Source organism: Alligator sinensis, unplaced genomic scaffold (assembly GCF_000455745.1).
Source record: "Alligator sinensis unplaced genomic scaffold, ASM45574v1 scaffold409_1, whole genome shotgun sequence".
NCBI lineage: Eukaryota > Metazoa > Chordata > Crocodylia > Alligatoridae > Alligator > Alligator sinensis.
Genome location: NW_005842284.1, coordinates 213,389 through 241,231, shown reverse-complemented (window position 1 = coordinate 241,231; position 27,843 = coordinate 213,389). Strand labels below are relative to the sequence as shown.

The 27,843-nt window shown below is 43.1% G+C and overlaps 1 protein-coding gene across 1 annotated transcript in view; it reads left to right on the top strand.

The window, feature by feature from the left end:
* SYN3 (synapsin III) overlaps nt 1-21,794 on the top strand; it is a 364,275-nt gene extending 342,481 nt beyond the window's left edge. Inside the window, exons 9-14 of the mRNA XM_014521984.2 lie at nt 856-930; nt 3,503-3,605; nt 11,787-11,921; nt 17,241-17,337; nt 18,618-18,915; nt 21,289-21,794. Of these exons, the coding sequence (XP_014377470.1) occupies nt 856-930; nt 3,503-3,605; nt 11,787-11,921; nt 17,241-17,337; nt 18,618-18,915; nt 21,289-21,421 (841 nt within the window). The 3' untranslated portion in view covers nt 21,422-21,794. The remainder of the gene's footprint in view (nt 1-855; nt 931-3,502; nt 3,606-11,786; nt 11,922-17,240; nt 17,338-18,617; nt 18,916-21,288) is intronic.
* Nucleotides 21,795-27,843: the final 6,049 nt, after the last annotated feature.

Here is a 27,843-nt window from a genome sequence, read left to right as displayed (position 1 = left end):
AAATGCGGCCCGTGGGCCAGATGTGGCCTGCCAGGCCATTCTATCTGGCCTGCAGGGCCCCTAAAAAATTTAGAAAATTAATATTTATCTGCCCCTGGCTGCCTGTCATGTCGCCCTCAATGGCCTGCCAAAACTCAGAGGCCCTCTGCCCAAAATAATTGCCCATCTCTGCTCTATAAAGTCCGCCCTCTACTTAAATGCAATGAAATGAACTAACTGGGCACTTGACAAGGGTGAAGACAAGCAGCAATATCTTCTGTTGATATTAAGGGCCAATTACAACAAAAGAAACACTTAAGCCATTTTACAGTTCTAAAAAGCTTTTAGAGAGAAGCTGGTGAGTATATTCCAGAGCAGGTAAAAAAAAGATGTGCGTGGACAGTCTCTCCAGGTGTGGCCACAATCTAAACCAACCTAGTGAAACTCAGTATTTCATATGTGACTTTTATGCAGCTTTTCAATCACATCTTGTCACAGAGAGTTAAACCTCCAGTGGGTATTGTACAGTACAAACCACAAGATTAATCATTCCAGAGGCCTTTTTACGCACACTTCTGCTTCCCATGGCCTGATGGGTGAAAAAGGAGAGATTTGATAATGGAGGGCCATTACAGATTCCTCCTCCTGCTGCAGACTCAAAATGCTTCAAACCTTTCAGTTCCTACCTCTCAGTTTGAGTCTGTCATTTTCCAGGCCCCCAGAGTTTTTAGGGAGCATTGTGTCTAGGATTTGGAAAGGAAAGTCCTTGCGAAGGCCCCCACCCAATTTCCTAGAAGTGAGGCAGAGAGTCAGGATTGAAAACTACAACTCCCACAGAGTTAGATTTTCACCCTGTGATCGGCTTATTGTTCCCAGGAGAACGTCCATCTCTGGAAACTGGAAGGCAAACACGGGGTCGGCCATGCTGGAACAGATCGCTATGACAGAGAGGTAAGGAAGAGGAGGAAGGAGTTCAAAAGAGGAAGAGCAAAACTGATCCTCAACTTGATATTGAAGGTGAATCTTTGGGCCAGTGATTGGGCTGTGGCATCTGAATACTTCTGGGCCCTGCTTAAGAAGGAAAGTCATTACAAAATTGCTGAAGCTGGATGGTGTAGGAGGTAGAATTTCTTCTGTGCAGCAAGAGAGCTCAGCTTTACTGCTAGCAGGTTTAGCTGTATTTAGCGGGTGAATTTGATGTCCATGTAAGACCCCAATTTAGCAGTCCATCCCTATTCAGACCATTCAGCAAATGCTTAAATCCTATTCAAGTCAACGAGACACAAGCACACACTTAAAGTTTAGATTATGTTTAAGTGCTTTGCTCAATAGGGATGAACTTTAAAGACTTGTTTAAAAACTTTGCCGAACTGGAGTGTACCTGATGAGTTGATACTTGTAGCTACAGCAAGCCATAATGATGGCAAATCCTGCACAAATTTAACTCTTTTACACATGTAACTACCTCTACCAAAGTGTTCATTTCTAACCTGCTGTTCCTGTCCTGGCTGCTACCTAGCTGTTTCGGTGCATCCCTATGCTCAACTGGCCCAGCTGAAAATCTTGCCTTTATGGAGGGAGGCTAGTTGATATGGACAAATAGCCTACAATGACTTCCATGAGGCTACTTACCTGTTTTCATTTGTGGCCTAGCCTGGATTTTGAAACCAGGCACCTTGCAGTTTTCCTCAGTAATGCCCATGGCTCCCAGGAGAACACTCTGTGATTTGTGACCAGCATCCACTTGCAGCTGCTGATGAGTTGGCTTCACCAAGCTTACCACATGTCCATGAGCAACCTGCTTGATTCACAGGGTTTATCCGCACTGTAAACAATGCATTCCTGATACCTCCTCCTCATCCAGTCAAGTGTGGGAAAGAACTGACTTGCCAGAGGGATTTTATCCTTATAGTACAAGCTGTGTAACTTTCTGAGTAATAAGGGCTGATGTAGCCTTACAGCTGAGCAACCCAGTTGCAAGGGTTTGGGCAGCTATGTTTTGCTTCCTTACTGGGACAAGGAACAGCCGAGAAGCTTTGCTTACTTGTATAAGTCGTTTTCATTCCTCCCCCATCTGCAGCCTTGTGTTCCTGTCAGTTGATTGTTAGACCATGAGGATCAAGCTGCTCTGCCTGCCTTCGAGTGCAAAGTTTAATTGGCCAAAACTCTCATCCCCCATTAGTCTGCAAGTGCAGCTTTGAGATTTTCAGTATTCTCCTGTTTCAGCTGCCCCATGCAGCAACCCTTCTCAAAAATCTTCTTTCAGATTTTTTTTTAATTGGAAGAGTCAGGACAGCAGCACAGCTGCACAGAAAGAAAAACCAACCAGGCTCAGTCCCTCTTTTTTCCCATGGAGGGACAGCTGTGTGGTCCCCATTATAATACCGCTCTTGTCCCCCCACACCTAATCTTCCAATGCAGGGACAGCTGAGAGCAGCACTGCATCATTCATGGCTTCTTGTTCATGCCAGCTCATGTTCCATTGTTGGGACAGCTGGGAGCAGGGACACCTATCATCACATAGTACATCCTGCTATCACTCTCACATAGCACTGTACCTTCAACATGAGGGAAATACCTGGAGAGTAGTAATGTCTCAGACATACAGAGGTGATTGGGAACAATTCATTAGGGCTTGCAATGTGATGATATGGAGCATACAAATAAGCAATGTAATGCCTTATGGCTAGGTACAGACATTCAAAAAGCCCAAGACAGAATCAGTCTAAGTTACGAGGTTTCCTGTAAACGGCGTAGTTTAGATCAGTAGTAAACAGACCACACGTTCACCATTGGGGGTGGAGAGGGCCGGGGGGAGCAAATCTTAGACCAGGTTCTGCATTTTTAAACCAGTTTGTGTGTGCTGAACTTCTGTTATGGGTATGGACCGGTTTTGTTTGCCATACTTTTGTTCTGTTACAGGTATAGACTGGTTTCCGACTACTTATACCTGTAAAAGTGTAATGTCTGTACCTGGCCTATGAGTCTGTGTATGCAAAGGCATCAGGTCACAAAACATGGATGCTTTTCCTTATCAAGTTCTCTTGTAGCTTTTCATGTTCTGGGTATCTCAGCATCAGAAGACTGCCAACATAGCGGAGGAAATTTGGGGAAGAACAAGAAAAAATTACTTCTGAGGGAGGATTAATTGAACTAAATACTTGTAGCTGGGCTAATTGGCAATTAAATGGGGAAGATTTGACACACGTAAATGCCAAGAGAATGTTTGGAGGGCATATAAGAAGGAAGAGTGAAATGGTATGGAATGAAGGAGAATGGGAGGTTTCATTGTGCTAGACCTCCTGCTTGCACTATCCATCGCTTATACAGAAGGGGAAGGGGTGTGGCCCAGGGAGATAGCTTTCCTTGCCAGCCAGTGTTATGGTCCAAAGTTTCTATACATAGAGGCAGAAAGTCATCTGTCCCTGTATTTGGTAGGAAGGTTTGGCTGTCTCCTAAGAGAACTTGCTTATTCTGATCTTTAAGCAGCCAGATAAGCCATGTGTCTATGCCCTTTCTGCAGGTACAGACTCTGGGCGGATGCCTGTGCAGAGATGTTTGGAGGTCTTGATATTTGTGCTGTCAAAGCCGTCCACAGCAAGGATGGGAAAGACTATATCATTGAGGTGAGACCATGTTCCTTTAGACCAATATGTTTCCAGCTCTGTACACCCCCATATTCACCAGGTTTAGTGTATACACTGACATGCTCACACATGCACATGTACTCTGTCCACATATATACTCTGTCCCTAGATGCCTGGATATTTTCTTCAATTAATATGCCCATATATAAATTCTGAATCACAGTCAAGCAGCCTAATGCATTCGATTGGACTCCTTGGTTAAGATAAAGATTGGGAGTCAGGCTCAGAGATCAGGTTTAAGAGTCAGTTTGAGCAGGGGACATACTATGCAGAAACTAATAATTAACCAAAACAATAAAAAAGAGGTCTTTAAGCATTGGGAATAAGCCTCACTGTCTTACTCAGGGCATGGATATCTCAGAGTTTATTAAGATAGCAGACAAAGGAGACAAATCCCTGACAGAGCTTGTGGATGTCATGTCCAGGATCACATTAGCAAGACAAACTGTGGAACACATAGGTTCCACATGAGCCTTACCACTCCAGTGAGGCTCAGCTTGGGAGTGGGTTGAGTAACATGATCAGGTCATCAGGACAGGGTGGATAAAGAAAAGCTGGCAGGGAGATCAAAGCAGAAACTTAAGATCCTCTTTGGGGCCGAGAAAATCTGGAAATTGAGCAAGTGTCCTCTGTCATTATGCAATGTTATTGGAAGAGAGGCTCCGTATCTGACCTACTGTAAACTGCATCAGTACAGCCCAGGAAGAGGAAGAAGAGCAAAAGCCAGCCTAGAGATCCCTTCATGGGCGCTGCTGACACATTGGAAAGCTATGTGTGGGAGAGCAGTCCCACCCGCTGAGGTTTGGGAAACTGATGAGAACACATGAGCCTTGTAGTGACTGCACATTCCAGCATTATGCATTTAATCTCTGGGGACCAGTGACCTGTCAAAAGGCATGCGATGCAAGTGCACTGCCAGCAATGAAAACATTTGTTAGCCTGTTCCAAATTATGACAGTGGGACAACTGTCACTCCTGCTCCTATGTGGAAGTCATCGGCAACTTTTTAAAAGTGCAGCTACTTTAAAAACACTCACTGCACTGATCCTACAATGCCCTTTTATATCTGTGTGTGTGTGTGTGTGTGTGCGCGCGCGCAGGCCTGCCTGTGTGAAAGGGTTAACCAAGAAAGTTTACGCACCTGCATTTCTGTATGTGTTTGCCTGTGTGTGCATGTGTTTGTATGTAAGAAGTGGAGTTCTGTACCCCTGGCTCTGTGTATAAAAGTGTACACATCTGCCTCTAAATGAAGGAATGGGAGATTACACATTTTGTTCAGTGTATGTCTCTGGGGTAAGGGATGGCAACTCACCTCAGCATACTCTGTGTATGCATGTCACTATGCGGAGAGTACCAACCTGCCCTTACAATATTCACTTTGTTGCACACAATGAAAGAAATCCACCCTGGAAAAATAGAGAGAGCAAGAGCTTCATCAGGTACAAATTAAAGAGCCACATTATCTTCGAATAAGAAAAACAGATTGCACCGACTGAGGACTTAGCCCAGAGGACCTGCCATGCCAAGAGTTTAGCCCCAGACAGATTGACCATAAAGGAAGCCAAATAGAGCAGAGTAAAACAGTGGTTCTCAACCTTTTTTGTACCAGGACCCATTTGTAAGCATTGATGACCAGTCCTGACCCAGTAAATAGTGTAAGTAGAAATCACCCAAGTATTTTGGCCTCAAAAACTTATCACATGCTTCAAGTTAAAGCAGCTCAACAGTCTTAATTTTAAAGATGGAAATCGACATCAACAGGAAAACATTAACAGCAATATCAACATATGGCCCTCCATTACTCCAAGTGACAATCATCATTGTGCAATTTGCACAATGCAAATTGCCAGTGCTCCTCACTCCTGCCTTACAGCCCTTGATCCTGCCAATACCCCTTAGTCCCAACTCATAGTCTCAACCCCTCCCAGCCCTGCCAGTGACCTAACAGGAAAACATTAACAGCAATATCAACATATGGCCCTCCATTACTCCAAGTGACAATCATCATTGTGCAATTTGCACAATGCAAATTGCCAGTGCTCCTCACTCCTGCCTTACAGCCCTTGATCCTGCCAATACCCCTTAGTCCCAACTCATAGTCTCAACCCCTCCCAGCCCTGCCAGTGACCTTCACTCCCAACCTGTAGCCCCCTGGCCCTGCTGGTGCCCCTCACTCCCAACCCATAGCCTCCCCAGCCCTGCTGGTGTCCTTCACTCCTGACCCCCTGCCCCCAGGCCCCAGCCACCAAGTCTTGCTGCCCAGCTCTGCCCTCCAGCTCCCGCCCCTGGGCCATGAAGGTGGCTCCTGCCCATGTTGGTTCAGCCAGGCTGCAGCCCCATGCCCGCTGTAGGTGCACTAATCTGGGAAGCATGTTCCCCTCCATGCCTCCCCAATGCGTTGCCTGTGCCCCCTCGCTCTCCATCTATGTCCCCCCCTGGGGAACTGCTCTCTATGCTGCCTGCACACATGCATGTGGCATCCCTTGCCTGATCGCCCTCCGCCCATTCCCCGCAGCCCCAAGCAGCCCCTTACAGGCTGGAACTCTGCCAGTCTGCAAGAGGAAACCCACAGATTCCTACATTTTTCTTCTTTAAAGAAGAATATCTGTGATTTTCCACATTTTTCCATGACTGTTCACAACCCATTTATATATTCTTGCAACCCAGTTTTGGGTCACAACCCACGGGTTGAGAAACACTGGAGTAAAATAAAGCAAAACAGGCACAATTTCTGCTTCATGCCGGTTCTGAAGAAGCTGGGAAAGAATTCCTATCCCTTGCTTCAGTTCCTGGAGTGTTTTTCTTGACCAGAAATGAATGTCTTTCTTACAAACAGCTGAGATTTCCTGTATGAGAGAGAGAATTTTTCTGTGTTGGGTTGTTAGAAATTGTTGCAATGCTCACTGAATAAATAGTGAATTTGCACAACATGGCCGAGCTAAAGAATGACTTTTCCTAATGAAAAACTTCTGTCAGAAATGTTCACCAAGTGATAGATGGGCAGTCCTGTGGTTTGAGATTTATCATAATTGCTTGTGGCAAATAGAGAATCAAATCAGGAGAGATGAAATGATGAGCCCAGGGAAGGAAAAGTGCATGTTCTGTGAACTTGATGTAGTTACTATAAATTTACCTTCAGCTTGACACCATGCCCTTTTCTATTAGCTGATCTCACCACCTTTATTTCCCACATTGCGCCACTAATTTTAAAGATGAAATTCAGACCTAGAGTGCCTTCCGCTGATTTCATTCACACACGGGAGCTCCGAATTTGTCTCAGCTCCCTGGCCTTGTTTTTTCTCTGCTCTGATGGTCTTTGTCACATGGCTAGAATTTCAGAACCCACAACTGAGGCCAGGTTTTCAGAAGAGTTCAGCTTCCAGTTAGGTACCTAAATGAATGGCTGGGGTTTCAAAAGGACTCCTCATGCTAGGTACATTTGGATGGTGAGCAATGGAGACACTGACTATTTCTGTATCTAAAAAAAAACAATAATGCCTGGTTAATTGCAGAATGAAGCATTACTAAGACAAGTCATGGAACTAAAGAATAATCAATACTGGATTGACTCTGTATTTCTGTTCTCTTTCTGGCCATGTACCCAGCTGTGCTCTGTCTATTGCAAGAGCAAAGCTTTCTGTCCCCAGCCATGCTTGCTACCAAGGTCTTGCCACCTGAACGAAGGTCTGTCCATGCTTTCACTATTTTCCTATCAGCACCTTTGATATGTGTAATCATCTGTTTCCTTCCTTCCCTCAAATCACCCAACACCCAACTTTCATCCATGAGAACACAGAATAACAAATCCAGCCTGCAGGTCTCTGTGTAAGAAAGAAGGGGGAGGAAGAGTTTTCCAGGATCTCTTCTCTGCCTTGCCGCCTTCCGTTCCCTCTGTGATACCTTATCAAGCAACAGCAGCTGTGTCAGGAGACAGCTGCTGACCTTGGGCAACTACAAAGGCAGGGTCTGTATGTGCCGACATCTTCTCCCTTCACTTGGCTGTTCTTCAGTCTGCTTCTCAGGAAGAGATGAGAGGAATCTGTTTGCATTGCAACTCTTCCTACTTTTTGTTTTATTTCACCCGTGCAGGGCCAGGTTCTGATCCTGCCAATTGCAGAAACATGAAGTAAGCACAGTAACTGAAAACATCATGTAGTCCATAGAAATTACCTTCCTAATCAGCCTGTTCCACACCCTGCCTTCTCCAGTGCTAGCCCAGTGCAGTGTTTGTCCTCTTTCAGTCCCACAGAAATAAGTTGAGTCAGAAATCACTAATTAATAGTTGGATGCCAAATGAAACTCCTTTGGCTTAGGTAGGCTTGCTACAGGATTAATTTAGCCTCTGGTGGCTTTGTTTCTAACTAATATTCTCCCTTTACGCTTCAACTGCTATATCAGTTGCTGCTACAATGGCTGTGGGAAGCAATTCCCAACATTTGAGCGTAAGAAAATATTGTTTTCAATACAGAAATATCACAACATCTACTATACTACAAGCTAGGCAGCTGTCAAGTTACTTTAGTGCATGATAGCTTGCTAAGGAGAATAATGGCACCATCTAGTGGCCATAAATCAACCTGTATGTAGTTAGATTGAGGGAGTAAGTAGAGTTAACACTTAAGGGGCTTTCCTATCCCCTTATATGCTGGTTCTAGCATTGCCAAGTGAAGTGGGAACACCTGTCAGAGGAACCAACAGAGCTACATGCTAGTGGCTGCGTCTACACAAGATGCTGACTGTGCAGTAGCTCATTACTACTGTGCACTAGTATCACATGGCACAAAGCATGACGCAATGCTATTGCAGAGTAGTAACAAGCTACTGTGCAGTTAGCATCACCATAAATCCATTCAGGGATGCTACTGTTCAGTAATGCCAGTCACTGCACAGTCATTTAGTATTTGTGTATGCGAGTACTAAATGATGGAACGAGTTAGTGTCTTGTGTAGACGTGGCCAGTGAGAATCCCTAATTCAATTTCAATTTATTATTATTAAGGATTCTGGCTAAATGCCATGCTCCTGAAGACGACATAACACACATACAACCATAATATTAATATAAGCCTTCCATGGGATGCTGTGGCTAGTAAAGCGAGCAAAATGCTGGTTTGCATCCATAGATGCTTCTCAAGCAAATCCCAGGACATCATTCTCCTGTTGTACTCGGCCTTGGTGAAGCTGCAGCTGGAGTACTGTGTCCAGTTTTGGGCTCCACAATTCAAAAAGGATGTGGAGAAGCTTGAGAGAGTCCAGAGAAGAGCCACACATATGAGGTCAGGAAAACAGACCTTATGACAACAGGCTGAGAGCTATGGGACTCTTCAGCCTGGAAAAGCGCAGGCTCAGGGGTGATCTGATGGCCACCTATAAATTTATCTGGGGTGTTCACCAGGATCTGGGGGAATGATTGTTCACAAGAGCGCCCCAAGGGATGACAAGGTCGAACGGTTATAAACTCCTGCAAGACTGTTTCAAGCTGGACATAAGGAAGAATTTCTTCACTGTCTGAGCCCCGAAGGTCTGGAATAGCCTGCCACCGGAGGTGGTTCAAGCACCTACATTGAACGCCTTCAAGAGACATTTGGATGCTTATCTTGCTGGGATCCTATGACCCCAGCTGACTTCCTGCCCCTGGGGAAGGGGGCTGGACTCGATGATCTTCCAAGGTCCCTTCCAGCCCTAATGTCTATGAAATCTACGAATGAATACGTTTGAACAAAGTAACCAAATTCCAAATATTATACTAAAAACAGAGCCCGCCAACATAAAAACATTATTAATATCAATACAGTAGTAAATCAAGACATGAATCTATAATTTTGTTATGGATCCACAACTGGGACAATAAAATCAAATCTAATGTTAAAATGTGTCACTTATTTCAGTAATAAAGGATATTTAACTCTAATTGCCTCAGGCTTGAAGCAAAAATTGCAAGATGGCTTACTACATTTCGATCTGTTTGCTGTAGAAGCCAGATTAATTTCTCTCTGTTTGATAAATGTCTCGATTTCTGCAAGTACAGTAATAAATAGGTTCTCCTTATGTCATTATATAAAGAACATTCTAATACATAGTGGATAGTATCTTGCACAACTCCTAGACAGACTGAGCAACATCTTTTAGCCCTTAGAATGGAAAATTTACATCCAGCCAGAACAGCTGTGGGCATCTGTTTGGTCCTGAGTCTAGTCAAAGAGGATCACCATTTATTATTTAGATCGAAGTGTAAATACCTTTCTCTCCCCCGATCTAATTTCCAAAGACTATATAAAGGGGCAATGTGAGTAGCCCTAACCACTGCAAAATCATTCTCCCTGGCAATATCTCATATCCTCTGGAAAACCTGAACCTTTTCTATGGGAGAGAAAGATTTTTCATTATCTTTGAAATAGTATCCCATCCCAGAAAGTGCAAAAGTGCAAGAAAGAAAAGCTAACCAGGATGATTGGAGAGGAGGGGGATTATTAATATCTTCTATGTAGCATAATTTAAGCAGACAAGATGGCAAGAGGGGCAGGATTTTAAATCTAAATCCTGCCATTCTAATAATAATATTAATTAAAATAGAATCCATTCCTGTCTCTAATCTCAGAAAAGATGCAGGAGTTGAGGGCGGAAGAGCCGGAAGAGCCCTAAGAAACTTGTTCTGAGGTATGTCTACATCATTACTAGTGGCATAACCAACCCCATACTTCGGTGCCATATAAGATCTGAGAGGTAACTTTGGGTTTATATGCTGATAAGAATCCCTGATAATAATTGGATCGGATTCCAAATCCAATGTTCTATGGCTCTCCTGGCCACTGCTGCCACATCTGTATAACCACCAACCCAGTTACCTCTGAGGAGATAGCTGTGGAACTGAAAGCCTTTAATACATTTATCTGACCTGTCCTATTTAATTTCCTTACCTCTCCTATATACCTTTTAAGTCATACATGGAGAAAGCAATGTAGTTTGATATGAAACTTCTCATTGGGTCCTAATGCTATTCACAACTGTAACCAGAGCCCCATATGAGTTTAGGTGGAACACAAACTAAAAATGATGTCCAACTGACGGCACTGAAGACTAATCTGTAAATGAAGCCATCCATATCATGTTAGATGGTCCCTCTATGAACGAATTCCTTTAAGAGAGTACCTTAAGGCTAGCTATGGAAGACAAGTATGCCAGTGTTTCTGCTTCCCTCTGTGAGTCGACTCTTACTGTCTTTAGTATGGCTGTGGTTGTTGTTTGAGTATAAGTCAATTCCATGTCAGACCAATGCTGCTTTTAACACTGCTTTTCTGAGTTTTTAACATTGCTATTTTTAGCTATATAATATTTTGATGAGGTAATATGCACCCTACCATACTGAACTTTTTCATCTAGGGTTTGGTTAATGTTTGTAAAGCACTTGAAATATGACAGGCAACTTTTCTGATGATGTTGTAGTAGCAATTCTCACCCTTCTTAGATAAGTGGACCACTTCTTAAATAAGAAGACCTTTCAAGGGCCTCACTCCTCTGCAAACTTTTGCTTCCTCACACTCCCAGAGGCAAGTATATAGGTTGTTTACATGACAGCAATATCAGAACGCTGTAAAGGAGGCCAGACGAGAGTAAATTTACTGTCCTCGGATGGTTGCTGCTGTTTGGTGACATCCTGTCTTTTTTGCATCTGTGCTGTTTACTTCCTCTCCCTAGGTTCAGAGCTTTGCATTGATTACTACCAAATCTTTCCTGGTTTGCTCCAATACCCTTTGCTTTAATCTCTGCAGGTTTCCTTGCAGTTTGTTTCCCATGTCCTGTGTGCCTGTAATGCATTGTGTTCAGGCCAGAATAACACCCATCATTGAAAAACATGAGGCAACCACTTAGGATGCAGAAAGAAACTACTGTGTGTGCAGTCATTCAAAGAAGCTACCAGAAACCTTTAAAAAAAAAAGCCTTTGGCTTAGGCATCAGCTACCAGGAGGCCTTGCTTCACAGCACCTGAGAAATGGTCCCATCATGGTGCCAGGCAACTACACTTCAGAATACAGGGAAATGACAGGAATAGGCAGTTGGGGATGTGGAAGCATAAAGGAACTTGGAGTGATATTGTGGATCTAGACTTTCCCCTACCATAGGGAAGGCTCCTTATTAATTGTCCTTTTCTCTCTTCACATAGGTGATGGACAGCTCAATGCCCCTTATCGGGGAGCATGTGGAGGAGGACAGGCAACTCATAGCTGATCTAGTTGTCTCCAAAATGGCTCAGCTTCTTGTGACTGCAGGATCTATCCCCTCACCTCTAAGGCCTTGGGTAAGGACAGACAGAGCCTTTCAGGCAAGCTAATGTTTTCACATGCTCCCCTGGGTGTTGGGCCAATCAAATGCCTCAGGAGACTAAATACTACTATAATGCTGGGAAGAGATAGTAGTGGAGGGTACAGGATAGTCCTCTGTTACTGGTTCAGGGGGAGCTCTTCCAGAAATCTTTCATGGTGTGTCCATGAAAAATGTGTTTCTCCATGTTACCATGGAATCATTGTCTTAGTCTAAAGCATTCATTGCTTTTATGTATAGATACACATAACTGCACCTTTTGACTTGGTGCAGACTTACCATGAGTACACATCTCTATAAAAAGAAGTATCATTAGAAACAAATACTGTCAACACTTTGCTGAGAGGTGGGGACAATGATGGGGAAGTTGATGAGGGAGTGGAAGTAGAAGGGGACAGATTAGGGACATCTGTGCAAGCAAAGGGGCAGTTATTGCTATGGTGAGTTAGGCTGGGCAGCATGATGGCAAGAGATGATAATATGCCCAGTGAGGTGCTCTAAGAGGTGACAGAACAGTGAACTAGGAAAGCAGAATCAATTTTATAGCACGGCATAAAATAAACTCAGTAAATCAGACCTGTGCCAGGCAAAGGCTGGATGGATTATATCCTCCTCCCTCTAGGGAAAGTGAAGTCTGATATTTTTTGCAGGGATTATAATGAAAACAGAGAATAAGAAGATATTCCAAAATGATCACCAGCAACACGACTCAGTCCCTTATAAAACCAAACCAAGTGGTCTTGTTCACTGTTGATGAAGCCCCTGAGGCTCCTTAGAGGCATCTTATGCCACTGGAGTCAGCATGGATGCTACTTAGGAAAACAATAAGTCTTTCAGAGGGCAAATGTACTGTTGAACAAAAAAGGAATGAGGAAAGTGAAAAAGTAAACGAACATGGCTTAATGGCAAGGTTTGAGAACATATTGCAGAAAAACAAAAATCCATCAAGATAAGGAAATATGATCCTAGTGAAGCCACTGAACAGAGGTATTAATTACAGCAGGCAATAAGTAATAAGGAATTAGAGCCAAGTTGAATTTTGAAAAGTGAATAACTAGAAGGGTTAGAACAAAACAAGAGATCCTTTACGAGAATCTGAAACAGGAAGCCATTAAAGAAACGGTGTGTTTTCTGGATCATCAGGAATTGGATAGAACAAATAAAGAAGATAAGGACATTTCTGAGAAACCAATTTCTTTGCACCAGTCTCCCTGAGGACGTCAGAGAGGTAGCTGGAGATGAAGCACTCCCAGAGACTTAAGTGACAGATGAGCTACTGAAGCAAAGTGATATTTAAAAAAGTGATAAGTCACCAAGCCAAGTGCTTTTGTCTAGGAGTTCTGATGGAGCTTAGAGTGGAGTGGCTAAATTACTAACAAAAACATGTAATTTCTTAGTAAGAACAGCTACTGTTTCAGAGGACTGGAGCATAGCAAGTGTATGTAAACCAATGTTTAAAACAAGTTCTAAGGATGGTCTAAGAATTTATAGACTGGTAAACTTGCATCTGCTCCTGACAAATTGTCTGAAACATCCATTACAAACAGAATAAAAAAAGCTGGTAGATCATGATCCGATTGGGTCTGAAAGTCACAACTTCTTTAAACTTTTATCTTGCACCATTCCTAGAATTTGTTATTCTTTCTCTAGTATCTCACTGAGCATTCTTCCAGAAAGTAGTGAGTGAATGAGAAATGTACATCTGGTTTATTTAGACTTCCAAAAGGCTTTTGACAACATCCTTCAGAAAAGGGTACTAAAGAAACTTAGTAGTCATGGGGTAAAAGGTACACTCTTGCTATAGATCATAAATTAGCTTACAGACAGAAACCAAGGAATCCATTACTGATCGTAGAATCGTAGAGAATCATAGAGAAGTAAGGCTGGAAGGGACCTCCAGAGGTCATCTAGTCCGACTCCCTGCCTGAGGCAGGATCATTCCTATTCAAACTATCCCACAGAGACAATAATATAAACTCTACATAACACATCAACCCTAAAACAACACAGGCCTAACACCCTAACCTACTACAGGTAAAGCAAGGGAACCACAACAGGCAATGTCCTGCTTCTATGAAATGTTTTCAATATATGCTCAAGAGATCCCAGGTAGAGGGCCACATGCCCTGCTACAGAGGAAGGCATGAATTTTTTTTCTGGATATCCAATTTAAACTTACTTTGCTGCAACTTCAAGGCATTCGTCAGCATCCTCCTACCTGCTTTCCCTCTTCTTTATGGCAGCCCTTCAAGTATTTGATCAGTGTTCACCATAGCAAATGGTTAACAATAGTACCTTCAAATTTTGTATTGGTTCTGTTACATTTAAAAGGGTGTGACTTGGGCTGAATGAGGGACAAGATGCTAATGAAACTCTTATTCGCTGTTATAAAATGAAATGATTGTGTGTGTTCCAGGGTGTAAGCAGGTTACCTAGCCTGCTGGCTGGCTTTCCTCCCTGAGGAGTTCCTCAGCCAGTCTTCCCAAATAAAAGTCTTTAAGCAACAAATAAGCAAACATATCAACAAACAAAATCGGACCCTGCTGCCCTGTTCTTGACACGAGGATGGGAGCACCTTTGGCTCTGGCCCCAGCACAATAGCCTGACCCCTCCACATATTCTGCTCACAACCCACTTTCTCCTCCGCCCCCACTTACTCTTCATGTAGCTTTTTTAAAGCCCCTAACAGGACACTCCCAATCCCCACAGCTGGGCTTTCTCTACAGGACTGACTGTTCCCTCTGGCTTACGCTTATTGTGACAGAAAAAGCCAATGGTCCTACAAGCCTAATGACCCATAAAGTTAAGGCATACCTGTTCCGTAGGCAGTGGCACACCATGCCGTGATATAGCTAGCGTTATATCCAGCTGCCTTTGACTTCCCAACTTAAGTGGCCATGTAACCTTTTACAACCATTTACTTTGATATAAGACTAAAGGGGCTTGATTTCATGTCTGTGGAGTTGTAGCAAGATGCCATAATTGCACTGCTGATGAAACCCTTATTGTGAACTCCAGCAGCACAGCCCAGGCAGAGGAAGAAGAGCAAAGCCAGCCTAGAGATCCCTTCATGGGTGTTGTTGACATATTGGAAAGCTATGTATGGGAGAGCAGTCCTGCCCACTGAGGTTTGGGAAACCCCTTATTGTGATAGCCACCACTAAAAAAAATCTTTTTAACCCTTTATTAAAGAGACAGAGGGGAAGAAGGAAAAACACAGCATTTAGAATATAAAGTATTAAGGAAGATTATTTTTCTTTATAATATCCTAAAATATCCTCTATTCCTTTTTCCTTTACCTGTAGATTTTTTTTGTTGAGAAGCCCTTATTGATAGTCTTTTAGATAATATTTTAGATGGCATTAACTATACTTTTTGCAGAGAGAAAAAGTTAATTGAAATGGTCTGGAGCTGGTCTTGCTGCTGTTGGAAGTTTGACCCTGGTTTCTTTAAAAGGCAAGTAGTCAAGAGAGAGAAAAGCATAGCAAAGAAAAAAAAATGCAGCTTCTCACTCTGGCACAGATTTTCACTTGTAACATGGCTGCTGGAGAAATACTGGCATATCACATGGCTTTATCAGCCACTTCAAGACTGAGACCTGAATGGACCAGTGTAAGGCAGTTTATGGAATTGTTTTAGCTGCTTCTCTAGTAATATGTAAACAGCAGTATTGCAAAAGGTGGTGCCATTTTGTTTGGTTAGGTCAGCTGATTATTAGATGGAAGATAAAGTGAGAGAGAAATAAGGTGGAGAAGGAAAATGACACATGAGGGTGGGTGACTTGCAGAATCCTATTTGTTGAGTAACCCTCAGATAAGCTATGTCCAAGATGGTTTGGCATCCTCACCCCATTAATGTTAACTAACTGAAGCACATTTCAGTGATTTTAATTATAAGCATTTCCTCCTGTTTCTGGCTCATTGCCCTGAAAAACCCGGGACTATCAGTGTCCTTTTATCAGTATCTTTTATCAGTGTCCTTTTAATGTAAGCAGTCCAATTTGTACCAGTCTATTTGTCTCCAACTTTCCTGACTTTCCTAAACAATTTTATGTAGCAGGCTTAGTTAGACAATAGCTTTGGACAATTTAGGGCACAGGCCTTTGCACAACAGCCCCAGTTGTTTAATATATTTATAAACTATCTGAAGGAAGGTGGTGAGCAGAAAGATAACTAACTTTGCAGATGACACCAGGTTGTTCAGGTTAATCAGAAACAGGGAGGACTGTGAAGAACTTCAGAAAGACTTAAACATGCCAAGTCAGCACAATGGCAAATGATATTCAGTGCTGATAAATACAAAATAAAGCACTGGGTAGGGGGGGAATACAACTATCCAGATCCCGTGCAGGGTTCTAAATTAACTGTATTGGCTCAAAAAAGGGACTAAGGCATCTTTGCAGACAGCTCAGTAAGAACCTCTGTTCAGTGTATAGCTATAGTAAAACATATCAAACCACCAGGTGGTAGGACACATAAAAGAATGAGATAGTAAACAATACATAGACAATTATAATGCCTTTATATAAAGTCAGTGGTATTACTATAGATAATTGTACCTAATTATACCTGACCAGAACTGAAGGGAGTTCTGAGGAGAGTGATAAAAATGATCAAGGGCCTGAACACATTCCAGAGAAGGTAGATTAGCAGTTTCTGTTCTCACTGGTTCTTGACACAAGAACAAGGAGACATGCAATGAAAGTGCGAAATGGACAAAAAGAAATAGCTTTTTGGTCAACATAGAATTCAACTTTAGAACACATTGTTGCAAGATGTCCTGAGGGGCAAAGAGTGTAGCAAATGTGGACATTTATATCAATAGCAAAGACATCCAGAATGGTTATAATTATACCAGTTGTGTGGTACAGATATTAAATCTTCAAACTTTGGAGCATAAGATCTCTAAATATTGGTGATCAGGATGAGACACAGTGTCCTCAGCAGTTTACCCCACAGCTGCCTACTATGGACTTCTTATGTCTTCTCTTGAAAATGGTTAGTGCTGGCTGAGACAGAAGAATGGCATAGATGGACTTTGTGCCTGATCTACTTCGACAGTTTCTGGCTTCCTAAATGCACTAGTTAAATATTTTAACTTCACTATCATTCTCTCTTAGCAAACAGTGTCAGTTCTTTTTTCTAGTCATCTCTCCAACACCAAACTATGGACTTACTGCACAAAATGCTGGAGTGTGTATGTGTTTAGAAAATACTACAACAGTCTAAACCTCTCTCAATCACTCCTGGACTTCTCTGTTGAGATATTCTGTTGATTGTAATGATTGTTTTTGCAGCCTCAGCAAGTCCAGCCTCAGCCAATGAAATCACAGATGCAGCCTCAGCCTGGACCCCAGCTTGGACAACTGTCCCAGCCACGACCACCTCCTCAAGGTACTATATTCTATAACCAAAAACACAGAAGCCCTGTACCAGTGATTCCCAACTAAGGTGCCTCAATATCCTCTCAAGGGTGCCATGGGGTGCTGCGCAATGTTAGTACCGCTAGGTTTACAAACATGATGCACAAGAAAAACCCAGAGATTTCAAATAGAAATCCATAGTTGTGGTCTTTAAGAGTTCTTTGTAACAGAAAAATGGCTCTATTATTTTTGGTAATAAAAAAAGACTGAAACTAAGAGCTGGTATTTTCCAAGGGGTGCCTTGAGCCTATTCAGGGGTGCCTTAAATCTAAAAATGTTGACAACTACTGCCCCAGATGGATCAATTTAGCATCCAGTTCAAACGATACAGAAATATTTCATCACTGAAATTGCTGCCAGTGCCGTAGTGAAGTAAGCAGCTATTTAATAGTTCACAGCAATGCTCCACACAGTTCAGGACAGGAAATAAAGCAGAAGAGCACACGCATTTGAAAATGAAGCTAGGATTGCAAAATGGAGTTGCCTGAATTGGAATTTGGGCAGGACACTGGAATAACAACTTTACCTTTGCACCAAGTTCTTACAGGATCTTTACTAGCTATTAGGCTGGACTTGGATAAAATATTACGGAGCACTCTTTTGTCTATTTTCACTTGTCAAGAGCATAAATTTGTGTCTGTAGGGTGGTTAAAAAGTCACATCCAACTTCTGCTTTGAGGCTCTCCTACCTAAGAAATGCTGAAGCATCCACCTACTGATAATGGGATAGTAAAAAGGCACAGTTGGTGATATGGTATAAAGAGGCATAGCTGGTGATATGGTATACAAGTGCCATATCAGCCCTATCCAGAGGGAGGAGCTGCTGATTCAAACCAGCAGACACTGCTTCCATTATGTGGCAGGGGAGCTTATTTTCCTACTGATTCCATCCTTCCTCTCTCACAGTTCAAACTTATATATAATATTCACTAAGGACAAGAAATGGAGTGTGCAGCACCTTAAGATGGATCACAAGGGAGAGTGCAGCAACTTAAGATGGCTCTACTGGGGGGAAAGGAAGGCAGTGGCTTCCCTAGTGTTAAAGGAAACAGTAACAACTCCAGTGATGTGGATGCGATGCCGATGGCATGCAAATTAATGGTGACTGGTGTCCATAACTGATTTGTTCCTAATTTCTCTGCATGAAACGAGCCCCAAATATTTCTCTCTTTATTGGGCCCATGCATCTGCTCCTTGTTTGATGCATGTCTTCTGCACCTTGTAACTGTCTCGTGTATACGTTCTTTTCAGGAGGTCCACGTCAGCCTCAGGGATCTCCATCTTCCCGGACAGGAGCACCTCCCCAACAACGGCTCTCTCCTCAGGGACAGCAGCCCCAAAGTCCCCAGTCCAGCTCACCTCAACAACAGAGGTCACCTGGATCCCCACAGCAATCACGATCAGCCCCTGGGACCTCCCCAGTTCAGGCCTCCAAGCCAGGCACCTTCCCTCCACAACAGCCTCGGCCCCCTGCACAAGGACGGGCTCCTGGTCCACAAAGCCTGGGTGAAATGTCCAAGCAGCAGGCCCCTCCACATCCACATCTAAAGTAGGTACCCTTGAAGCTAGTAGATTTGGAGAAGGGGCTGTTGCCAAAAGGGCCTTAGCTTGGCACAAATGTCAGCTCTTCGCTGACCTCCATTGCCTGACAGCTCAGGGATGAAGGTCTAGGCAACAGTGGCATACTTGGGGCATGTTTGATCGTTTCTGTGGGGGGAAAAAGAGGTTCTCTGAGTCTCAAAGATTTCATATTTTCTTTTCATTCACTCCCATGCTCCTTTCTCCTTGCCTCTCCTCCCCAGCATGTCCCCAATAACTCAACACAGCTGTCATCCTCTCAGACAAGGAATATTCCCCTCAGAGCCTCATTTGCCCAAGGGATTTAGACAAGTCACTCATTTGCTTTTCTCTGGGATTAGGGTCTACACAAGACTCTTTAAAAATTTCCCACCCTTGGAAGTAAAATTGCAAGCACTAGGATAAATTAGGCTGTATGCAGTTGGTCATGACTGATGTAAACACTTGGTTGGAGTAGAGCAGGCCTACACAATACAGTGCTTAAATTCTTGATAGTTTCTCTTTGTCGGTACCTTTGTTAGAATCATAGGGCTAGAAGGGACCCCAAAGGATCATCGGGTCCAGCCCCCTGCATGAGCAGGAAAGACATCTGGGGTCAGACGACTCCAGCCAGGTGACTGTCCAGTCTTCTCTTGAAGACCTCTAGGGTAGATGATTGCACCACCTCTGGGGAGGGCTTGTTCCATAGTCTGGACACCCTAGTTGTAAAGAAGTTTTTCCTAATATTCAACCTGAAACTATCTTCCAGGAGTTTGTGGCCGTTGTTTCTAGTTTTCCCCCAGGGCGCCCTGGTGAACAGTTGTTCAGTGAGCCCCTGATGTTCGCCTCTGATATAGCAGTAAGCCACAATCGGGTCCCCTCTCAGCCTTCTTTTCTTTAGGCTGAAGAGTCCGAGATCCCTCAGCCTTTCCTCATATGCCTTGCCACGTAAGTCCCTGATCATGTGGGTGGCCCTTCTCTGGACCCTCTCGAGCTTGGAGCAAACATGGAAGCAGCAGCAGTGGGAAACCTTTGCAAGAAGTATTTCATGTAAGCAAGGCAGTGTAGTCACAAAAACAAGTGGGAATAAACTGTCCACAAATACAATTAGGCTGTATATTAGAAGAAGGTCCCTAACCATCAAGGCCGCATCCATTCAAGCGTAGACATTTGTTTCCCCAGGGATGAGTAGCACCGGCACACCTTGCCATGCACATTCTGGTGTGCAGTAGGTTACCCTGGGTGGGGTAGAGGAGGCTGGGGCCAGCAACTGTGCTGGCCCGGCAGTCTTACCTGGGGTCCTGGAAGCCTTGTGGAGCTTTGTTGCCGCCATGTGCGCCACCCCACTTTTTTTTAGCATGGGTTTTTTTGACCCTGAGATCAAAGGTCCAAAGTTCTGGGACCAAAGGAACAAAGGTCTAGAATAGTCAATTGGAGAACAGATTAAATACCCTTAAAATGGAGCTTGATATGGTTATGTACAGGATTACTTGAGGTGGCTGCATGTAATAGTAGGTACTGGACTTGATGACCCAGAAGTCCTTTCCAGTCCTAAGTTACTAGACAAGGCTTGGTGCACTGCTAATTATACCAACCCTCAGATAAGGTATGATTGGGTTTCCTGCCAAATGAACCAACGGACTCTTAAATCTGGCCTCAGCAGCTTTTGCCAGGGGGCAAGCGAGAGCTTGGAAATGTGCCTGATCTTCTGAGATAGCTGCCCAGAGCAGGAACCATTAAGGTGGCATTGAAAGTAAGCTCTCATCTGGCCAGAGGCAGTAATCCCTTGGTAGGGTTAGGCCTTCACCTTTTTCACTTGCTGGATTTGTATTTTTATTATTTGTTTGTTGAGCTTTTGAAACAACAGGTTTGCTGCAAGGTATGTATTACATATTTCAGGTTGGGGAGTCACAAGCCAGAACCACTAAGGGGAGTACAGGGAGGCACCATAAATGTTACTGGATATGGCCAGCTGCTCAGTATAGCTGTCATGGTATTCAGTGGAAGTCATTCCAATCACTTTAATGAGAGAGATCAGTTCAAATAGCTGATATTGATTTGTGAGTTTGTTTAGGTTTGTTTTTTTCTTTAAATGAAGGCTTTGAAAATCCTTCCTCAACTTTCCCACCCCTCTGAACATAGCCTGGACCATGAATATCAGTCATTCCCTCCCTGTAAAGGACCCCTGTGACTTCCCAGTGAGCCACTGCCCTTTTCAGTCCCTTATTCTAGTTTTAAACTTAACTGCTCCAATTGCAACACACAGCATCACACAGCCAGCTTTAAAGTACCACCTTCTCCCACCCTCCGTGCCTGAATGAAACCTCAGATTCTTGCTAAGCACAAACTCCTCTTTCTGTTTCAGCAAGTCCCAGTCCTTGACAAACACCTTCAGCATATCTGACTCATCTCAGCGGGGGAATGCCAGTGAAGATGAGGCAAAAGCTGAAACCATCCGCAACCTGAGGAAGTCATTTGCTAGCCTGTTTTCTGATTAATAGCCTTGAAGTCAAACCAGTGATTTTGTTAGCCCATGTTCTTCATATCAACCTGCCCGATGTCATCCAGGAATTTACTCAGTGGTAACTAATGGTCCATGCAGAATCTGAACAGAACCCTGAAAGAGATCTTAGCTTATTCCCTGGGTAAAAAGGAAGTTAGAAACCTGTACATCTTTCCATTTTATTTGAAGGATTGTTCCAACATCAATCAGAAAAGTGATAACGTAAAAACACTGCACTTCCTTACTTGACCCATCCCTTCTTTGTGTGTACATAGTCAATTTGCTTGAATAACCCAAATTCTTTAAAAGTTATTTTTATTCCTATTCTGCCTCTCAGAACCCAACACGAGTAGGGGTCAGCAAACTAGCCTCTCTGTTGCCTTGCACATAATCTATAGAAGTGTTAACAACTCAGTTCAACAACTCAGTTCCAATTACAGAATCTTTATTCTCCTTGAAGCTGTGCCAGAAGGAATGTCAGCTGATTTCAGGTGGAAATATTTAGGAACAGTAATTAGAATAAGCATCAGTTTACTTGTAAAGTAAGCCTTTTTGCTCTGGAAATCATGGCAACATAATGAATTTGGAACCTCATAAAGCCAGCTTTACAAAGTCACTTTTCTGAGCAAAACCACATTTCAAGTCAAACTTATGTCTTGAATATCAGTAAACTCCAGAGATCACATGAGCAAGGCTTTATGATAGACGGGTCTGCTCAGGATCATTTTTTCAAAAGCAGTTTAAATGTCTCTGTTTCAGGTCTTGAGTTTATGTTCCTTGTATGTGTTTCCTGATTTCCGAAAGAAAGGTGTCATAGTCTAATCCTGCAGCTGTAACTTGAAAATAAACCAGAAAGTGGGACTTGCACGCGTCTTGCAAAAAAAGCTTGATAATTTATGTTCAAATAGTTCTCACAAATTCCAGATAAAATCCTTCTAAGCCATTGAGTCTGAGTAATCTGATGACTTGTTGGTTACATCTGCTTAAATGTGTCCTCCGAGGGAAGTGTAATTAATAGCAGAGTGCGTAAAGTGTTCATAGCTGGTATTGACTGTTCCGTGGTACAGAATGGATAGAGCTAAGGGAGGAAATCCTGGCCCCAGTGAAGTCAGTGCCACAACCCTCATTGACCTTGGTCATGTCAGGATTTCACCCCCTGCAGTTAGCACAGGGTGAGAGAACTGTGACTGGACATTGTCTCCTAGAGAACCATAGTATGCGAGTAAGGGAAGCCTCAGGGCATCACATAATTTACATGTAAAGGTGCATGCACAGTCAGTTCACAGCTGGGACACACCTGTATCTGATCACCACTTTTGGGTGACTGTCCTAATGAACATCCTTTGAGCAAGGTACTGATCAGTATTAGGGGGACTCCAAGAGATCATTTTTTACTTGGAGAAAGCTGAAGAGACCAGTTCCCTTCTGACATGACCTTGATGACTGCTGTGTTTTTTTGGATTTTTTTTTTAAACTAACCCCAATATACAACCTCAGGGCTGGACTCTTGAGTTCATGGCCCCTTTTGAAGCTCATGTGGGGTTCAGTTCAGGCACACAATTAGGGCAAATATAGGTATTACACTTTTACCAGTATAAATGATCAGAAACCGGTCCATACCCATAATAGAACAGAAGTTCAGTGCACAGAGATTGGTTTAAAAATGGTGGAAGCCAGTCTCCATCAATGGGCAAATGTGTGTTGTGTTCGCTACTGATCTAAATGACGCCGCTTAAAGAAAACTGCCTAACTTAAATTGATTTTGCCTTGGGTTTTTTGAAGTTTGTACCTAGCCTAGGGGTATTCATAGATTAGATCAGGACTGGGCAAAGTCCCAGATCAGGGTTACAACAGACTCCATTTTCCAGCAGCCCCCGCCCCATTGCTATGGCCGGTTTCCATGGAGACCCCAGAAGCAGAGCAGCCATGACAGCGTGGGGCCAGGGTTTCAATGGAAACCAGCCCCAGCACCACTGGCAGAGCACATGGCAGGACGGGGAGCTGCTGCAGGGCCGAAATACTGCAGCAACAGCAGCTCTGCCCCAGTTCTGGACCACTCTGTCATCTGCCCAACTGTATGCCCTGCCAGCACTGCTGGGGCTGGTCTCCAAGGAAACCCTAGCCCCGCACTATCACAGCTGCACCACTGCTGGGGTCTCCATAGAAAGCAGCTGCAGCAACATGGGCAGGGGTGCTGGGAAATGGAGTCTGACCACTGGCCAGATTTCCCATTTAGCCCACCCCTGGATTAGATACATTACACCATACAGCTGGGTTTGTGGTTTAATGCTGTGCTGTAATCTGAAATGGCATCGAAAAACCCAGATAAACAAATGAGGCTGCAGCTTTGCTCTCTTGGACTTTACATCAAGGTTGGCAAACACTACCTGCAGGGCACCTGTAATGAATGGGTAAAACTAGTGCAGCACAAAAAGCTCCAAATTGTCCTCCTGACTGGTCTTTGTGAGCAAAACGGCTTTGGTGACCTATGCATTTTCAGGCTGGCCACCATGCACTGGGTCAGTTTGGCACCTCATTGGAGAGCCATTTAAGCCAATGATTTGTGCCTGGAGTTCAGTATAAAAATGGAAAATAAACACTCCTAGTCCATATTTTTTTTCTTCTAGTTACACGTTGCCTTTCCAGGTTTGCTAAGCAGCTAAACATGATGCATCATAAATACACATTCATTGCTCCCCTGTATGAACAAGAGAAAACAGATCCTGCTGTTTTGCAGCCTCCACAAGCACTGCAGGGTGATAAATGGCCTGGAGCACACGCTGTCCCACTGACAAGAAAAACAGCTGATTAACAAGCTCCATTTTTTTTGGAGAGGAGATAATCCAACTCCCTCCCCGAAGATGGGTCACACCCCATCTGACTTCTCCTTTCTTCTTCCTACCTCTAAGAACTGCTGAGGAGTCAATGTTTCTGAGGTACATCACAGATAAAGAAAAATGGTGCTTATTGAAGGGCTTCTCAGCTGCTTCCCCCCCACCTCCCCCCTCCTACATGTGCACACACACACGCACACCCACAACTCTAACTCACACTTATCTTCCTTTTTCCAGCACTATCTATGCAAAGCTTCAATAAGTCAGGGGACTAGTCAGATCAACCCAAAATAGTCATTATAACTGTAGCAGCTGGATCAGTTGGTGATGCCAGCAGCGCACTCACTTCCCAATAGCTATGATGATAGGAAAACAGTATTGACTCAGTATACAACTCAGTATGCAAAGCCAGTATGAAAGTTATAGGCTGATCTCTTCTGGCCCCCACATTCTGACCTAACGTTCAGCACAGGCTACAGCTTTCCAGCTCCTAATTCCTGCCTCAAACTCAATTATGCAATTAAACTAAGATAGAGTATACCTTTTAGCAAGACAGTCTATCTTGATGTAGAGTCACGTAAAGCAGAATCCACTGCATCATTCTCGTGGATAATTAATTACCAGCATGGCTAAAATTACACTACGCAAAAGCTCCCGGGGTTCTGTAATTTTCTTTTCAAGAAACCTACGTAACCCGGGCTAGCATGGCCAGCAACGTCAACAGACTTCCTAGAGAGATTCCAGGCAAGTGCATGGCATTACGAGATCTTAAGAGATTTGTGTATATTTTATGTTTATTACTATCAACCTCTGACTCTATCTGTATTCACTGTGCTATGATACTACCTGAGCCCTGTGAGAGACCAAAGGCTAAATGAACAAGCCAGCACTTATTTGAAAAGAATGAAGGAAAAAGTAAGTAAGAGGCAGTGATATCTGGGAACACAACTATTTTATTTTAAAAGAGCCAGTTTAAGGCAACACTCAAAATTAAATCTTAAATAAAGTTTGGCTAATGCTGTAGCTCCCAAACACTTTCATTTAATTCCCCAAAAGGTCTGGCTAGGCAGAAGTGCTGTAAAAGAAACCCTGAACCAAATTCACAAGTTACTCATTCCTCTACTGAAGTCAAAAACATCATGTTTCTACTGGGTGCTCTGGAAAGAACAGCACTGGGAAGGAACATTATCCTGTGATGCCATAGTCTACTCCACATGAAATGGTTTGCCACCAGATTCTGTTAGACTGCTCAGAAGAAAGAAGCACATGGCTCACTCCAGAGTGGCAAGGTGTGATACCTGTAGATGCTTTCTCAGGCAAGCAGGGCTCATAGTTGATGAGCATAGCTGAATCTCAAAATACAGCAGTTCTGTGATCAAGGATGAAAGAATTATGGTTTGTTTGGGTTGGGGTTGTTGGGTTTTTCTTTTTTTTGGGGGAGGGGGATTGGGGGGCAGGGGGAAGGTTGGTAAATAAATTATTTTTCAATCTTTCCCATCAGGGTCAGGTGGCTCCTTTTAAGGATCTAGTGTTGTTCACATTCCCATGTGAGCCAGAGCAATGCCAGGGTTTTAAAGACCTACAATCCTGTTATGGGTGCCACTACACTTACTTCTATTTACCCACCTAAGGCAGAGCTCAAGTACTGCACATTGCACTTGAACAGAGGGTTTTCCTCCTTATCCATTTAACCACAGGACATAATGGCTTATCATTAGCATTAGCTGCTCTAGAGTTATTGCATTTAGGTAATTGTTGAAGGTAGCAGACACCAGGTATTTGAGTTCTTCTGGTTTTGCATGATTATGTGAACAGATTGCACTACCATCTGTTGTGGAAAGTGCCACGTTGACACTAAGTGACCATCACAAAATGCTAACCAGGTTCCAGTTACCAAAATTAGGTGTATTCAGTCTAACATAGTCACATTTACCAGTATATGTGGTAAATCCTCTCACCAGCACTAGAAGTTAACTCATGCCACAGAATTTATTCCTGAAAAACAGCTTGTAAAAGTGTTTGGTGGAGAAGCACAGGAAGTATTAAAAACACAAATACATTTGAACTAGTTCATACATGGTTACCTGAAATAGCACACATGTATTTCTAGTTTGTTTTCCATTGCAATATCAGGGCAGGATACCAACTGCTGCCAGCATTCCCTTTCTCTATGTATAGCCCACAGAATACTGAGCATCACTTGGATGTATGTTTAGACCACTTAGCTATCAATTCTACTTCAAGAAAAACTGCAGCAAATGACATATTGGAACTAGCAGAAATAAATGATAATTAAAGGGAAAGCTCACTTTTGAAGGGGAAATGGGCTTTTAAATTTGACTGCTATATCAATGGTCACTGCATTTCAGCCCAGTACCTAAAGGCAAGAGGGAATATTAAAAACAAATTGGTACTAGCAAAAAAGTTACAGTTAAATCTTGACCCCCAATGACATCAGTGGCAAAACTACTTATTTCAGCAGGGTCAGGATTTCAAGTAAGATGGGCAACTGTACCACTGACCATTAAAATCATTACATAGGTAGCAGCAATTAACATAAAACTGCTTTCATAGTAAAATATATTATTCTTACTTTCCCAAGTGTTAAAGTACAGGATGGGAGTAGGAACCATCAATAAACTGGCAGCTGTCATTACAAGTACGAATGGTGCTGGCAACTTCAGAAACCATGAATGACTACTCTGAAATGTGAGGAAAAAGTTATTTGTTTATTAATACATATTTAGTACAGATCCATTTTATAATGAATTACTGCAGTTTTTCTTTAATGCAATATCTGTACGTTCATGGCACGAACCTGGCTCAGTTGCTTTGGCTAGTCCCATAAGTTACTTCCTTAATTAACATGGGAGGTCTTTACTGGTGCCGATATCACATGCTGAGATGTATTCCTTGCCTGCAAGATTTCATTTAATATTGAGGTAACAGAATCGCATACCAGGCCATGTGAGAAGTCATTCTAGCTCTCCTGCTGTGATCCTGTCTCCACTGCAGCCAGGGAGGTCAGCCTATTTTATTAGTTAGTTTAGCCAGCTGAAAAAGGCTTATTCCTGCTCCGATTTTAATACATGCACATCCCCCCAAGCTGCTTCGAATGTGTTCACCTTCTACATTTACTTATTTGCAAACTGAGTCTATAGGAGAAGACACACAATTTATAAGGTTTGCTGCAGATTCTTAACATGTTTGCTTGTGCTTCTCTCCTGTTTTGGGTTGCACTGTAGCATGTTTTTACTCAGCTATGTGTAAATCAAGTTGTTTTGTGTTTCATTCTTTCTGTTGTAAAGAAAATCCTGCCCTGTATTCCTTGTGCATTGAGTACCAACATAAAAACTGCTTTTTAAGTAATAAAAATAAAAAATCTGTGGAGAATATTTTGGGAGAATTTCAAATACTCATGAGTATCATGTAAACACCAGTTCTAGCATCTCACACCATGTGGAAGAGGTGGCTTCTCTCATCAAGAGTGATTATTAGTCAGGCAGGTTAAGAAAACCCTCCTATGCCCCAAGCATTTAATATCATTATTCAGACAAAAAATAAGACGGAGAACAAGGCAGGA